The 17,431-nt window shown below is 37.2% G+C and overlaps 1 protein-coding gene across 3 annotated transcripts in view; it reads left to right on the plus strand.

Annotated features, from left to right (window-relative positions):
* The window catches only part of SPHKAP (SPHK1 interactor, AKAP domain containing), a 153,849-nt gene that overhangs the window by 28,124 nt on the left and 108,294 nt on the right, over positions 1-17,431 (plus strand). For all 3 annotated transcript variants that reach the window (XM_046643130.1, XM_046643132.1, XM_046643131.1), the window contains one exon: positions 8,692-8,797. In XM_046643130.1, coding sequence (XP_046499086.1) covers positions 8,692-8,797 — 106 coding nt within the window. The remainder of the gene's footprint in view (positions 1-8,691; positions 8,798-17,431) is intronic.

Genomic DNA, 17,431 nt, shown 5'->3' on the forward strand with positions numbered 1-17,431 from the left:
CTGTATAATCGATTCTTATAAAGGGCATTACTGACCAACAGGCATGCCTGAATAAGTCTTAAAAAGCATGTCCAGGTTATTTTTCATAAAAGGCATATCCATTTGCACCCCCAGAAGTGACATGTAAAATATCACACATTATTTTAATCAATAGAAAGATATACCAGTTTTCCTAATTTGAGAATGCAACAAAATTCATTCACTTATTTATCAACAAAGATTTCTTAAAAATTACACGACAATCATGAGACACATCAGAATGAGACGTTTATATTCTTCACACAAACTTACATTTTCTCATCTTTCCTTTTACTCCCCTTCACGTCATTACACCATTTTCCTAGAGCTTATTTGAATTTAAATGTAAATGGCCAACAGGCATGTTCTAAGTCAGGCTCCCACCTGTCCAGTTCTTTTAGTTGGTTCCATGATGTGATGTTTCTGATAACTGAAGCAGGGGATCCATGGAGGCCTAACTCTCAGCATCTCTGGAAGAAATGGTTGTCCAAGAAAATTAAGAAGGCAAACAGAAACACAGAGGAAAAATATATAGAACACCTTAGAAAAGTCATTCTTGTACATGTATTATAGTGATTTTCGTAAACTTTTCCCCATTAACGTAGCATTTTAGCAATACAACTACTTTCCTCTAGAAACACTTTCAATTCAGATTTTCACCAATGTCAAATTAGTCTTCTGGAAGCTTCCAGACTTTGCTTCAATTATGTAGATATTTTGTCAAAGATATAGATCTAAAACTGTGTGCCAGAACAGGCTGAACCTTTGTACAGTTTTAGACTAATTGAATGAAGTCTATGTTTTCTTGGATTTAAAAAAAGTCTTAATTATTCCTCATTTTATAACCTCATGATAATAGTCAAGAGTCAGCCTAAGTAGGGAAATCTTTACTGTATATATTTTAGAAACACAGGCCTGAGAACAGAAAAGAGAAATGTCACTATAACAAGTGCTTATGCATTTATTCAAAAGGTCTGCATATATTATGTTTAATTTAATATCAAAATGTCCTGAAAACCTAATAAGCCGACTCTTAAGAATAAATACATTTTCAGGGCTTAATGTGGTATCATTTCTCAATTTAATGTTGAATGCTTCCCCTATGCCAGCACTATGCTCCTGCTTTACAAGAATAACCCCGTTTAACCAGCAGAACAGTTCCATGACAAAGCTTCTATTACCATCTGCATTTTACACAGGAGGAAACTAAGGTTTAGACAGGTTTGAGTAATGTGTCCATTTCCATCCAGCTTGTAACTGATAGAGTAAAACTTGAGCCTAGGGTTCCCAAATGCCAAAGCACTGGGATTTGGCTACATTAGAGCTCACTTAGATGTCATGGTCATACCAACAAAGGATTAGAAGGAATATTCGTGGTCACAGTGGAAAAGAAAATATAGCATGAAGAGAAGCAGGTCAAATCTCAGATCAGTTATTTCTCAGGGATACTAACCTCTAATCCTTGATTTCTCATCTATAAAAGGAAGGTAATTAAATGTCAATGTAAAATGCTTCATAGAACCCTAAGCACCACTATGCATTAAATGATGGTAATCTTTTTAGAGGTAATGTACAGAAAGAAGACTGTGTAACAGAGGGAGGCATTCGCCTGGGTGGTTTGGTGGAAGAGCAGAAACAGGTGGGAGCTGAGGTGGTTACTGTAACTTATATTCTGAATGTTTCTGAACTAAAGTCTGGATGCAGCAAAATGCAGTGACATTCACAATGTATTTTGACCATCCAAACAAATATACACCTGGAACTTTTTTAGAGATAAAGAACTTAGGGTTAAATATTTCAACAGTAAGCATCTAATGGCCTTCCTGAATAAATACATATTCATGCAACACTAACTTAGCAACAGATGTATGTACTTTTTGCCTGACATTAAAATAATATTTTTGCACACACCATTGGTAGGGCATATGTTTTCAAAAATTTCTCCATAGCTCTCATTAACAAAAGGAAAAAGAAAACAGCTAAGCTATCATGTTCTCTTGCTCAATCCTCCTTTCTGAACAAGGGATTATAGTTTCAAAATTATTTCTTGGTGTCTTGGTGAAGCCTGAGACTGTGAAATAGCTTTTTAAGGTCCAAAGCTAATAAACCCTACAACAGTTGTTACATTCATGAGGACATTATTTGCTGTTATCTATTTACTTAAAGATAACATATGATTTGCAAAGCACAGCATCTGACACAGAAGATTGTTCAAAAATTTTTACTTTATCACCTATGTATATATAATCCCCAATAACACTATTCTACAGTACGACCCTTTTCCTATATTAAGAAATTTACTGTTTGCCTTTTCTATCATAATCTAGTTATTTTGCATAACATCTGGTTATGAAGAGGTTTGTTTTACTGGACATATCTGATAGGTTTGAGAATCTATCAAATCTGAATGAATGAAAAAGTCTTCGTTGAACAGTATTCAACATACTTTTTCAGGATAAAAGATTTCAGCTCAACTAGTCCTGAAAATAGGGAAATTAGCAGCCATTGGTGTGTACAAATTTCCTCCCAAATGAAGTAACAATGCTATAATCATGTCTTTTTGTGTGTCTTTTCTTAAAACAACCAAAATTGAATTAGAGTATAGCTAATTCGAGGCCATTCTTTCTGCTAAGAATGAGCCATTTGTTTGATGATTAATCATGAATGACCTGTTTATATTCTCTTCATTGTCATTTAATAATACCTCACAAAAAGTGCACAGAGTTGGATTTACAACAACATTTTCACTGATCTCAGGACAAAAATGATAGTGAAGTTTGTGAATTATCTTTTCTCAAAAGTAAATATCCTTCATCCTTAGATAATATATCATAGTTTATTACATTATTGCAATGTCCTTTCTTCGATCATGAAAGCAGATGTAATAAGGGGTTTTTTTAAACGTCCTTATTTGGGAAAGCAAAGGTTTCCACTTTATAATATTGTTGTTGTTAGTGTTATTTTACTGGTCCAGGAGATCAAAAAGTCTGGAATTCACTATTCTATTCCTCCATTCATATTAAACATTCCATTGTATACATAAACCACAATTTCTTTATCTATTCATCCATCGATCGACACTTTGGTTGTTTCCATGTCTTGGCTATTGTAAACAATGCTGCAATGAACATGTGAGGTGCATATTTCTTTCCAAATTAGTGTTTTCATTTTCTTTGGATAAATACCTAGAAGTGGAATTGCTGGATCATGTTAGTTCTATTTTTCATTCTTTTTGAGGAAGCTCCACATTGTTTTCCATAGTGGCTGCACCAATTTACATTCTCACCAACAGTGCACAAGGGTTCCCTTTTCTCCACATCCTCGACAACACTTGTTATTTGTTGTCTTTTTAACAATACTTATTCTGATAGGTGTGAAGTTATATCACATTGTGGTTTTGATTTGCATTTCCCTGATGATTAATGATGTGGAGTATCTTTGTATGTACCTGTTGGCCATCTGTGTACTCAGATTTTCTGCTTAATTTTTATTCAGATTGTTTGGGTTTTTTGCTATTGAGTTGTATGAGTTCTTTACATATTTTGGATATTAGCCCCTCATCAGATATATGATTTGAAAATATTTTCTTGCATACTATAGGTTGCCTTTTCACTTTGTTGATGATTTCCTTTGCTGTACAGAAGCTTTTCAGTCTAATGTAGTCCCACTTGTTTATTTTTGCTTTTGATGTCAGATTCAAAAAATAATTGTCAAGACCTGGGTCAAGGAGCTTACCACCTATGTTTTCTTCTAGAAGTTTTATGGTTTCAGGTCTTACATTCAAGTCTTTAATCCATTCTGAGTTAATTTTTGTGTATGGTATAAGATAGAGGTTCAGTTTCATTCTTTTGCATGTGGCTGTCCAATGATCCCAACACCATTTATAGAAGAGACTGTCCTTTCCTGTTGTATATTCTTGGCTCCCTCTTTGTAAATTAATTGACCATATATGAGCAGGTTTACTTCTGGGATCTCTATTCAGTTCCATCAATCTATGTGTCTGTTTTTATACCAATACCACACTGTTCAATTACCATAGCTTTGTACTATAGTTTGAGATCAGGGAGCATGATGCCTCCGGCTTTGCTCCTCCTCAAGATTGCTTTGGCTATTTGGGCTCTTTTATGGTTCCAAAAGCAAATCTGTTTTTGAAAGCCTCACCTAAACCCCTGAGCTTCATGTAACAAGTTAATCTTTTGGCTGAGAGTAAACTAAGAACATTCACTTTTCAAACTTTCATTTTGAACCCTGTGAAGGTGTATTTTAAAGTCTTCTAAGTTCTTGCCTGTGGTATGTCATTAAATTGATTTTAGGGAAGCAACTCAATTCCTTATTCAAGATCTCTTGTGATAGATGTGAGTGCTTACTATTTTTTTCCAGTGTTGAGATTAAAAGATTTAGTACAAAGCTCCAGAGTAGATATCCTTAATAGCACGGAGACAATCAAACCAATGGTAATTACTACATTTTACTGAAAGCCTTCTTTAAGTGGGGAGAAGTTAAGAGAAAATCTTATCTTTTAGAATCTGTTAAAGTTATTTAACTTTACACTGTGTTTACTTGACTTTCTAACAATTGCAATAGGATCCCTTTTCATTAGAACTTTTATGGGAAATTCTTTAAATAATCTCATCAGATGTGGCTTATCTTACCATCTGTCACCACTGCAAAAAATTGAGCATTGAATTTAAACACTTTTTGCTGCATAATCTTTTGAGGTCAAGCAGGATGCTCAGAAAGATAAGAACAAACAACATTAGTAGATACTAAATGAGCATCCATCCCTTCCTGGCCCTGCCCTGTGTCCTAAAGGGTCCCTGCTCTTTCAGTTCTTACAACCTAAAGGGGCAGACAAATATTACCAAATTGCACACCATTTTGACAAGTGCTGTAACAGAACATGGTCCAGCGTGTTGTTGGAACACACAAGAAGAGCGTCTATCTCAATTCTTGGGTTGCAGTGAGGATGGGAACATGGGAGTGAGGGAGAGATGAGAGGTGAGTGCATTTGTGTGTGCACGGGGCATTGGAGGCACATTGGAGAGGAGTAGTGGCCTTCTTGGCAAAGAGAAGAAGGGAGGAAGGCAGTGCAAGAGGTGATTTATAATTGGAGACCCAAAGGATAGAGTAGAAATTATCCAGGAGGAAGCAGGGGGACTGGGAAGGGTGTTCCTAGAAGAAGTAACGTGATGAGCAAAAGCACAAGGGCAAATGAGAACCTGTATTTAATTTAGTATGTCAGATAAGTGCTTCTCAAACTTTAATGGGAATATGAATCGCCTCAGTTTAATGTCAAATTGCAGATTCTGATTCAGTAGTTCTAGGGAGGGATCGGAGCTCCTAGGTATCTAACAAGCTCCCAGGTGATATCCATGCTTCTGGTTAACAGACCAAACTTTGAGTAGACAATCTGATTTCCAGGCATTGAACATTTCTGTCTCTCAGGAAATAGCTGAATATTCCTTAAGCCATTTTCACTACCAATGGTGACCTACTTATTCATACCACATGAATCTTTAGTGATTGCAGGATGGAGGCAGCTCAGTACCTCATTCATATATGACTTTTTCTTTTATAAGGGAGCCTGCTTCTCTTCCCATAATGTTTTTAAAGTCAGTATTTCTAATTCTGCTTTTGCACCTTTTTTCTTACCTTGATCACCTCCTCATTGAAACACATTTAGCAATTTCAGCATGAAACCAGTCTGAAAGGATGTGCTTAATAAATATTGTCAACACTTGTCAAAATCAAAGGAAATGTTCCAGGGAAGAACTTGCAGCCTTACCCGTTAGAAGCAAGTTTTAAGGCTGTACTGTAGCTTGACAGCAGTTCTTTCAATGTCAATTTGAACTCATTTTAATAAATGCATGAGTTTCATGTCGCTGCCATCTCTCCCTGATCCACAGCAGCCAATGTTCTGCTTCTCTAGAACCAAGGACAGCATCTTTGCAAATACTCTGAAAATTCCGTCTTCATCGCAAAGGCATGGGAACAGACTGGGCTGCGTTGTAATGTCACCTACTGGAAATTCACACCCGTGTCACGTGGTTCAAAAGATAAGCCTCTCTACACATGGTTTTGGTTATTAGGCATCATTAAGTTGATTTATAATGTGTTTCTGGAGACTAGAAGATGCATTCCCTTTGAATATTGGTGCAGTGGGGTTGTATCACACTTGCTATGGAGTAATGCGCTGATTTTAGTCCCACTATTTCACTCTACTACCTCATTTAGTACTCACAACAATAAAAATATATTTATACATTTTATTTAAAATTCTTTTTTAATTAATGCTATACAGGCTTAGCCTCAGAACAATGGAGTGAGCCCTGCAGGCAAGCAACAAATTCCCTTCCTCATCTTTATTTCCAACTAGGATCTCACAATCATCTTAAAGGCAGAAGGGTTTTCATACCGAGATATACGTGGGTAGACTTGTTTCTTCCACTAGACTGGCTCAGCAGTTCTTAAGTTTCTCTGTGCACGGAAATTACTATGGCATCTTGTCTACTTGCAGTCATATACAATGTGCTGTATGGGAAAACAAGGAATTTCCATGGGTGATCTTTTACTTTTTTCTATGATCCCCTTACTCCCTGATTTTGGATCTCACCAACTCTCCCCAAGTTAGACGTGATGGTCCTCTAGAGTGATCAGAGATTGTTGAAGCTCTGTTTCTGTTTTATGTCAGGTCTGTCTCAATCTTACTTCTCAGCCTGCCTACTTCCCGCTCTCAGGATCGCTGACTCCGTAAAGAGACATGAAAGATGTCCTAACACTGAACCTAAGTCCTGAGGTGGCCTCATGGACGTGATCCACTAGCTCACCAGAGCTGCCTAAGGCACACAATAGCAATGGTATATGTTGCTGTATACTGCACACAGAGCCTTAGTAGCTCCTAGAAGAATATGCATGATTTCCTTGATTCATGGGCCAAAGTTAGCTTGATCTATGGTCTTATCTTCCCCATGTAAATGAGTTGGAATCTCACAATGATACCTGTTTGGCCTTTGGGTAAAAGCCAAACTGTCCTACGGCCAAGAAAGGAGTCAGGAAACATCAGCAGTTGAATTTGCGTTAGAGTCACATGTAAATGGCAGCCTAAAAAGTTATGGGCCCCATATTGTGGGAAACCAGTAATAACATGGCTTAAAACTCAGGCTTTCCATGATATTTTTAAGTGACTTCTAGAGGTAGGAAGGACCTCAGACCTTACTCCGAACGTTCGTTTATAAATGAAGAGATCGACTCAGAAAAGGTAGACAGTAGAGTAGCCAGGGAGTTACAGCCACAATCTGGAGCCAAGTACCTTCTTCCTCCCTCCCTCCCTCCCTTCCTGCTTTCTTTCCTTCCTTTCTTCCATTACCTTTCCCCAGTTAAAGAAAGATAACATGAGTGTTATCCTTTCATTTAAATTTGGCTCATTCTAGTCTTCAAGGTGACAATTACTCAGAAAATAATATATGAAAATTTAAAACAAAATAATTACTTGAATTATTCTTTGCATGTTTTACCCAAATCTATGATCTGTTACACAGCACCATTACCAGTCACTTAAAAAACTATCATTCACAGTAATTAATAATGGAAATGTTAATAGACTACATTCATGCACTTTTGACTTATGGCTAATTGCAACCTAGTGAAAATTGATTAATTTAGAACTTAAAATATGAGGGTTATATATTAATTAGAAATACATTGTTTATTTAACTGATCTTCTATTTAGTGCTTCATTTAAGAGAAAAATTCTATACGTTGGGTTGATAATTACATAAAGAATCATTAGGTTGTACTCCCAAAAATGTATTTTAATGAATTATACGTGTTCTACAGGATCAACAACAATGAAAATAAAGTCTAACCTTAAGAGAGAAGTACGGTTTTTAAATTCCAAATTTTCACATTTTCAGAAGAGAAATATTTAGAAATCCTTCAGATTCAGAGGGCTTTTTGTTTTTAAATTAGGCTCAATTTAAAATCTCCAGTCATATCATGAAAAGCAGGTTTGATAATAATTTCAATTTTTATCATGTCTTGAGCATGTAGAAATAATTTTAAATCTTTTAAAATATTTATACAGCCCTGCGTATATTCAAGCCCACCAAGATTTGACAGAGATGGGGGGAAGGAATATCAGTCTAGAATTTTGGAAGCAGAGAAATGAGATGCTGCCCCCAGCAACAGAGATGATAAGAGAGGACCTGCATTTTCTAAAGCCCACGATCTTTTCATGGTACCATCTTGCCTCCTGATTAAAATGATGTTTTTCCCTCATTTAGAAAAAAACAGGATGAGTATTTTTTTATGTGTTGGTTTTGGCTAAGCAAAATTAAAGAGTGGCCATCAAGTAGCATTATTGGGTTTTTAAAACTGCTTGCTTAAGGAAAGATGTTAACAGAGCTCAAAGTCAGGCGGATGGATTGTGTCCATCTAAGCACTTTGGAAGTCGTTGGGTTGCGGTTTTATATTCACAATAGAATAGTTCACAGCGGTTCCACCAATTACAAAAACGAAGCCAACAAAGAAATGTCAATGTCAGCAGGAGGATTTGTTGCATTCAGTGCAATCTGAAAAGATGATTTTTGATAAAGCACATTGTGCTTCTTCCTTCCTGAATATGGAGATGACTCACTGGAATGTGTTCTCTTTTGTGTTTTGCAGCACACACAGCAACTTGGAGTCACCACTGATGTGTGAGGTTTCAGCACCGCAGCAGGGCAGTGCCAGCGGCGGCTCCGGAAGCAGCCTGGGTGGCTCCATCACAGCTTGTAAGAAGGTAACCTTGCCCAACACCACTCTCTTCTCACCCGTTGGCCCTGAATGCTAGTTTAGTTTGGCTTTTCAAGCACTTTTTCTAAAGCAGAAACAACAACAAAAACAAGCAGCAGAATAGTCCACAATTTGCTTGCCCAGCTAACCCATGATGACATTAAAAATGGAGTTCATGGGGGCCGCCTGGTGGCTTAGTGGTTAACTTCGCATGCTCTGTTTTGGGCCTGGGGTCCGCAGGCCTGGATCCCAGGTGTGGACCTAGCACTGCTCCTCAAGCCATGCTGTGGTGGCATCCCACATACAAAATAGAGGAAGACTGGCACAGATGTAGCTCAGTGACAATCTTGCTCAAGCAAAAAGAGGAAGATTGGCAACAGATGTTAGCTCAGGGCCAATCTTCCTCACCAAAAAAAAAAAATTTTTAAATGTAATTCATGGAAATGATCGGAAAACTCAAGCAGTTGAGAAAGGTACGACTTGAAAATTATAAGCATCCAGTGCCATTCCATCTCAAGTCCAACCTCTTCTCAGTACCTCTTCCTAAAATTAGCCGTGGGTAACAGCTGCCTGGATCTCCCTTCAGAAAAATATTCATATGTTTTGAATGTCTCACCTTATTATATTAAGCTCCTAAGTCTGTACTGAAGAAATATTCATGGCTGTTCTCATTTTGATATTTTCTTAAAGAGATAAATATGTTTGGCTTATTTATTGGGAAGAACAGAACCGCATTTCCTAGAGTATAGACTTTAGAACTGATAAACAAATCTTACCTTCAGACACTTGCAGAAAGTTGTCATTTGAACAATATAAAATCATCTAATTTAACGACTTCGTTTTTCCGGCCAATCCAGCTTTAGACCCAGAAACTTAAAGCAAAATACCCAATTCTCCACCTAATGCTGTTATTATAATTTCTTGCTGAATTCCAGAGGAAAACGTGTTTCTTCTCATCCAAACTTAAAGGAAATTATACTGGATTATTTCACTTATTGTTAAAAAAAGATAATTATAAAAAATGCTTATAGATATAAATTAAGACAAATTCTGTTACTAAACATATTGTATATGTGTATATATATATATAACATGTATCTATACATGTGCATATATATTGATCTATTGATTACTGTGTCCAGTTAAGCAGCCTTATTTGTTCTCTGTTTGTGTGATTTCTGTATAGTTTTTAAGTACCAAAGAAATTGACAAATATTTGTATTAAAGAACATATATTGATTTCAAAAAAGTAACATTAAACATAATTTTACAAAAGTATTTGATACATACATTCATAAATACATGAAGATACACGTGTCTAACTAAGGGCTCTTATTATCAAGTGGTACATAATCTATTATTCTTCCTCCTCTTATAAAATTCTTACAGAGAAGTCAGTGCTATAAATTCCAGTTTTTAGTGCAGGAAAGTGAGGCATTATAATCCAAATTGATTTTGAATTACTCATAAAAGAGCTAAAACTGCAGGTCTGCAGGCTCGAGACATGCTGTATGCAGCTCTGTAACTCCAAATTATAAAGTCTTCAACAGATGCTATACATTTCACAAGGATAATTTATTCTAATTTTTAGATAATTCTATTCATAATGATTAGATCCCATGTGGTATTTACAAGAAGGATTGAAGCCAGACTGCCTGAATTTGACAGCCAGTTTCATCGCTATGAGCTGTGTGGTCTCAAAAAAATTACTTTACCTCTTCAATGTCTCAGTTTGCTCATCTGAAAAAAGAAGATGGTAATATTACCTATTTCACACGGTTGAGGTGAGGATCCCTTGATTTAATAGATGTGAAATGTTTAGAACAGTGCCTGGCATATCGTAAGCACTCAAAATAAAGATTAGTCATCATGAATATTATTCTAAAGAATAATTTTATCAACAAGTATACAGTGCCAAAAAATAATTCGGTGTTGGCATTATCATGCTGAGAGAGTCAGTACTTCATGTTCTGTTATCTCAGCTACAGTTATTTCTCTGCAAAAGAGGTGGGCATGTTCATTTCTTTAAAAATCCTATCTGGCAGCTACTGAACTAATAGCGCTGTTTGGGACTGGATGTCTACCCAAAAAACTAAAGCTAAAACTCAATCATCTATTTTAAGTGACTTCATTTATCTATTTATCTATCTATCTATATCTATCTATACACATATATCTATATATACATACATACATATTTAAAGTTTTAAATATAATCCCACTCATTCCACAATTATTTTTAGAACAACTATTAGTAGGCTGAGCCATATGAAACTGCCTTTTTTACAGATCAAAAATTATGTAATGTAGGCAATGTTATATTGTCCAACCTAGATACATTCAAAATTCTGTTAGATCTTGGAGAGAGATACAAGGATAAATGGCCCCCACTCTTGAAGAATTTTCAACCTAGTTTGGGAGGTAATACTGGTTTCTCATGTGAAAAGTCAGACAATCATGCATAAGTTAAATAATTATATAAGATAATTATATCTTAATATTTCAAGATAGTATAAATTAGGTAAAAATTAGTATTACGGGTGTTAATAGTTAAGAACAGAGAGACTCTGGACCTGCAATAGGCAACAACCTTCAGAAAGAGAAGTGGATCTCAATTTGGACTTTGAAATATGATCAAGATTTGAAGGAGTGGAGCCAGCCCTATGGCTGAGTGGTTAAGTTTGCATGCTCTGCTTTGGCGGCCCCGGGGTTTCGCAGGTCCGGATCCTGGATGTGGATATACGCACCGCTCATCAAGCCATGTTGTGGCAGCAACTGACACAGAGGAACTAGAATGACCTACAACAAGTATATACAACTATGTACTGGGGCTTCGGGGAGAAAAAAAAAAGGCAGATTGACAACAGATATTAACTCAGGGCCAATCTTCCAGAAAAAAAGAAAAAGAGAAGAAAATATTAAAAAAAAAAAAGATTTGAATGAGTGAAGAGACTATCCAACCAAATTTAAAAAAGGCTGCTACAAATTAATGCAGGAGAAGTCAACACCTTTGTGTACTGCTAATATTTTTCCAATATTCATAGTGCATTCGTTTCATTTCAGTCTCTTAAGCTTACATAATAATTGCATTTAAAGACAGTTTAGTAGCTATATATGCCACATGTCATAGATAATTTGTGGTTGTTTTCCTTCCCTTCAAAAGGGTAATTTGCCAATGTTCTTTTCTTTGTATCTAGAACATAGGCCCTCAATAAAAAGACGTTGAATACCGAATGATGCATGACTTGACTTTATCATTATATATTACTGCAAGCTGATGTAAGTGATTATTCATCAATTCTTTTAAAAAAATATTGTTAATCACAGATAGGAGAAGTGAGGATCTATATGCCCATCAATGAACGTACAATATATGTTCTGTACAAAAGAGGCAAAGACAGCTCTATCCTAGAAACAGCAAGGCTGTCCCGCTGCATCAACGCTCTTCAGAGTCAATCAACCTTCAATAACAGCAACATGAATAATTGAAATCTATTGGTAATTCCCCAAACTCATTTCATGTAATAGCTTCATCTTCTTCCCCATCAAACCTTCTTGTCAGAACTGACACATTGCTAAATTAACTGGTGGAAGAAATAAAACAAGGCTCCAAAAGATAATGCATTTGTTGGATAAGCAGCCTCTGAAAAATTGCAAATTGACTTCATTTCCTTCACGTGCTTCGTAGTGAATCTCTAAGGTTTTCCAGAATCCTACCCAGATGCAATTGCTTTGGTTCCTCTTTACTGTTGAGGAAATATGGCCCCTGGAGTCCACAGCTGTGCAAAAGCCTTAGCATCAGGAAAAAGACTTTGGTAGACTTATTTGAAGGAGGAACTCAATATATATGTTTGTTAGTGAGGGACTGCCTTTGCCTAGAGCTGAGATGACCGTGCCACTCAGTGACAGTTTACACATGTTGTCTTGGAGTTTTCTTAATAGACCCTCTTTTGCTGTCAAAAGTGCTCTGGTATGCACAATAAGTTATATGGTTAGCTTAGCTCTAGCTTCAGAATTATCCTTTCTCTCCTTTCTCTCCTTTTTCTAAGTGTGAGGAAAGTTATCAGACAAATTCACAGTGAGGTGTTAGTGATTGCATAGCTTAATGTAGTTGTGACAAATAAAATCTGTTTTTCTTTAACTACCTCTGCTGGAGAACTGGTACTATGGCCCACCGTCCCCTGCTAACTGACATTGATCTTTGAGCCTATGAAATCTGAACATGACCTCAGAATTATGCTCATCATGAAGTTCCAAGCAGACACTATTGTTCCAACCAAGTTGGAATGTAAACTCTCTGTCACCCTGATTTAACGAGCACGAAACCTGGGAGAAGTTTTAATGTATGCAATGTGATTCTCCAAAGTAATACATTTCAAATGATGGAATTTCAAAATACTGCTGGGAAAAAAATGAGAAAGAAAGAGTTGCTGGTGGAGAGTTGACACTGGAGCCCTTCGTGGTATCTCTTGAATTGTATCTCACAGGGACATTGCCTGATGGACCAGTCCTTCTTATAAGACAAATACAACCACATTGTTTGATACATTATTAACATTAATACATTGTTAAACTGAATCATAGGGATTTTCCATAAAGTGAGCTAAATGATTATAAATGTTATTCTTTTATATCTGTTAATTACTAAGTGAAAGGTATTTATAATATCCTTACAATAAATCAGAATTTGTCATCTCTAAGGAGGCAGTGGATGTCATGTTACAAATTTAGACTTGGAATCCAAAGACATGAGTTAAATTCCAGGTTTCTCTCCTTGCTGTGTGATCTTAGGCCGGTGATACAACTTCTCGGACTCAGAAGTCTTAGGGTTGGCATGAGGTTTGCATACAAAAAGGTTTGTGTAAGCCCTTGGCACACATAACTGATGCTCAATAAATAGTAGTTGATGCCAAATAAGTGATCTTTACACAAGGGCAAGATTTATTTAAATCGAATTTAAAAAACTAATCTGAACAGAGCATGCAGCGCCCCCTCATTATGTTGAATGTCTGTTAGATTTTCCTCTGCTTTGAAAGCAGTATAATCAATGTCGTATTTCCACAATAATCAGACATTTTCAATCCTTGCTTTACTTCATGAACTGAAGATTTGCTATTTGGGATATAGTGGAAGCAAGTCTCTGAATAGGATTCGTGTGAGGAGAGAATTGTTGGAGAAAAATCAACAGCCCAAATATCCTTCTCTTTTTATGTCATGTTAATTAAATCCACCTTAAACTTGGACTTATCAAAGGCAGCAGACAGAAAACACTCTAGGTTCCCAGAGGCAGAGTTTGATCTTAATATAACACGTGATCAGCTCTTTGAAGTTTTAAGAGTATCCTTTGCCATGACTGGCCTCTTTAAACTGACTTAAATTTGCTTCTGGCAGTGGCACAGATACGTCTGAAGAAGGACAGAATGGATGTCCCTTGATGTTTCATGTTATTCTGTAAAATACACTTTCATCTAAGCTCACATATTTTTGATGACACGTAATTAATGAAAACAATTCAATTAATATGTGCAGGCATGGGCATACAAATTTGGAGGCTTTTTCAAACATCTGATCCCTAACTGCAAAGAGATTTTTATTAGTCAAAATTGTATTCCTATTGGCCAAAAGTCCCAATAGTACTCCCAGGAAGCACATAAGGTAAATTAGCTATAATATTCTGTATCTGTAGAAGCTGTTTTCTTTTCCTATTTTTTGGTGAGGAAGATTATCACTGAGCTAACATCTGTGCCAATCTTCCTCTATTTTTTGTGTGGGATGCTGCCACAGCATGGCTCGATGAGCAGTGTGTAGATCTGTACCCGGGATCCAAACTTGTGAACCCCTGGCTGCCAGAGCGGAACGCATGAACTTAACCACTACACCACCGGGCTGGCCTCTACAAGCTGTTTTCTTAAAGGAAGGAAGCACTTTTTTAAAAAATATAAATAATAAAATTAAAGGAAGCACTTTTTAAAAATATAAGTAAATAAAATTAAAAACGAAATCAGCATAATGGAGCATATTCACCTTTCTATGGAAAAAAGACACTAGGCTTTCCCCCTGGAGTATAAACCTCTCGCAGCTCTATAAACACTCTCTTCTGATCAAGCAACCTGGCAATGGTCTTCAGGCCCAGCTCCTGATACCGGAGAGTGTCCTATCCAAATTTTGCCAAATGGCTAGGTGTCCTGTTTTATCACTATTCTGCAAGAGTAATCAGGGGCATTGAAGAAACAGGGAGATTTTTAAGAAAAGAAATAGAGAATTGTCTTACTAAAAGTTATATTTGAAGAAAGCTAATCCAGTGTTTCTAAAGAGAATTCCTTAGAGCAAAGGCTGACTGGAATTTGGGAGGCCAGGAGGGTCATACTTGGTGCGGATGGGGAAGTGGAAAGGAGAGCTGGAACCTGTGTGGAGGCAGTGGAAGGAGAGAGACAGGAACACTGTGAAATGCGTGTGGAAGTCAAGACCAGTAGGACTCTACAGCAATGAGAGTTAAACAGAACCATGAACTCTGGCTATTTAAGCCAAGATATCCACATATGGTGGTGATATTGAGTTCCTTGGGAAGAGGAGACAAGCCAGGGAAAGGAGTTCATGAGTTCAGATTCTGCCCAATTGCGTCTAAGAAGCCAGCCACAAAATTCCCTCTGGGGGCCATTTCCCTGACTGCCTGAGGAAACTTCTATAAGCCCTCAGCCACATTGCCATCTAGGAGGCCATTGCCACACCGAGGCCAGAATGCAGATAATCAGGGCTCTGTTGGGGACTAATTTCCCCTGCCTTCAGCAAAAACAGGTCAAAATGCAGAACGTCCTCTCTTGCCTTTCAAGCAGGCTGCTCCACTGAAACAGAAACTTGGGACTACATGTGTTACACGGCAAGTTCATTCTTCAGAAAATGTCAATTCAGTAATCCTATGTGGGAAACTTTGTTTAAAACTATCTATTACGACTTATTTTGCAGCTTGAATATGATTCAGCTTCTTATTCCAAAAGTCAGTATGTTTGGGAACTTCTATTCAGGGCTCCACCCCACCTCTCTTGCCTCCAACAATCGCTATATGGTGTTTAAGATTCCAATATGCTAGTCTTATTCTGTTCTCTACAGCTCAGTTCCTTGATCGTCCTCTTCGCTATGTGTGAAGAACTCCTGGAAGGATCTTGCAGTGCCTTTTCCTGTCTCTCTCTTTTTTTTGAACCAAAAAGTGGGACTCTGAAAACCCAAAATAGCTTAGAACATTGTATGGAATTGAGGGTGATGCTACACGATTGGAACTAGGCAAGCGATCTTTTTGTGAATTCTTGTAATTACCCCAACCTTCTTTATATTATGTATTAAATATCTCTCTCCAGAAGTGGAAGAGGTCTAACATTTTTAAAAGATCTAATCTGCCATTCAAAATTCTCCTGTCTTTGAGTATTTAAAACAAGGTTTGTCATCCCTGTTCCCTATCACTAACCTTGAGGCTATCTCTCTTTCCTTTTAGTCCTCCATCTAAGAAACCCTCCCAGCTCTGTAGTCTGGAGTAGACATTACATTTCCCACCACTCCTAATAGCATCCACCTTTCCTGTATCCTGCCAGGCTTTCCTTCTGAGAAGTGCCCAGTTTTCACTTCTGCCTGTATCAGAGCAGGAAGAAAGGAAATGGCTCAGATAAATTTGAACAGCCCTCTAAAGGGGCCCTCTGGCTCATGAATCTCTGAGAATGAGCCCCCTCGTCTGTGTGCCCACATTTACTTGGCTTATCTCTGCATTTTGAAAATAAGACCCATCCTAAAAGACTCATATGAGGGTTCATACTCTCCAGGATGGAGAGCATCCAGGAAGCAGGTGTGTCCCTTAGCAAATTAGGTGTCCACCTGCATACATCTTAAAAGGTAGTTGTTTCTAGTAGCTTCTTCCAAAAAAAAGAGAAGAATCAAGAAATGAGAACTGCCACTTTCTTATAATTGCCAAAGGTCAAAGGCATGCATCAATACTCAAGTGATACATGACCTTTAAATCTGCTGTCCCTTTGACCAATGGCAAATTCTGCACTACCTACACTTTGTATACCTACACAAAATCGTCCCACATCAATGGTGGGCCTTGATGCATTTCATACATTTTCCTACATGTGTGCTTTTTCTTATATTTTCCTTCTCTTAACACTAAAAATCACATTCCCCTCACTGATGATCACCATTATAGCATTATCCTGCTTCTAAACAGCAATTAGACAGCAATTAATCAGCTGTATTCTATTTATATGTCTAATTTGATTCTGTTTAAACCATTGCTGACCATCATAAATTACATTATATTTGCATTTCCTGAGCATATCTGTTTTTGTAACTCTTGCATTTTATATTTGAGCCTCAAACTCGGTTATTACTTTCATGTTGAAAAAGCTCTGATCAACTTTCAAAGCATTCTTCAGCCAGCTGACATCTGTGTGATACAGCAGAAATACACAAGTATGGCTTGATACTTCTGAATTGTCTTCTATGCTCTTATACTAATGACTGCATTGAAATACAATGTATTTTCCAGGATACACGTAATTACGTGACACAAGAAAAGCAGAGCAACATCTGAAACTGTTCCTGAAGCTGCCTAGTTCATTTCTTGCCACATTAGGATGCACTCTGGCCCAGGTGA

Source organism: Equus quagga, chromosome 17 (assembly GCF_021613505.1).
Source record: "Equus quagga isolate Etosha38 chromosome 17, UCLA_HA_Equagga_1.0, whole genome shotgun sequence".
Taxonomy (NCBI): Eukaryota; Metazoa; Chordata; class Mammalia; order Perissodactyla; family Equidae; genus Equus; species Equus quagga.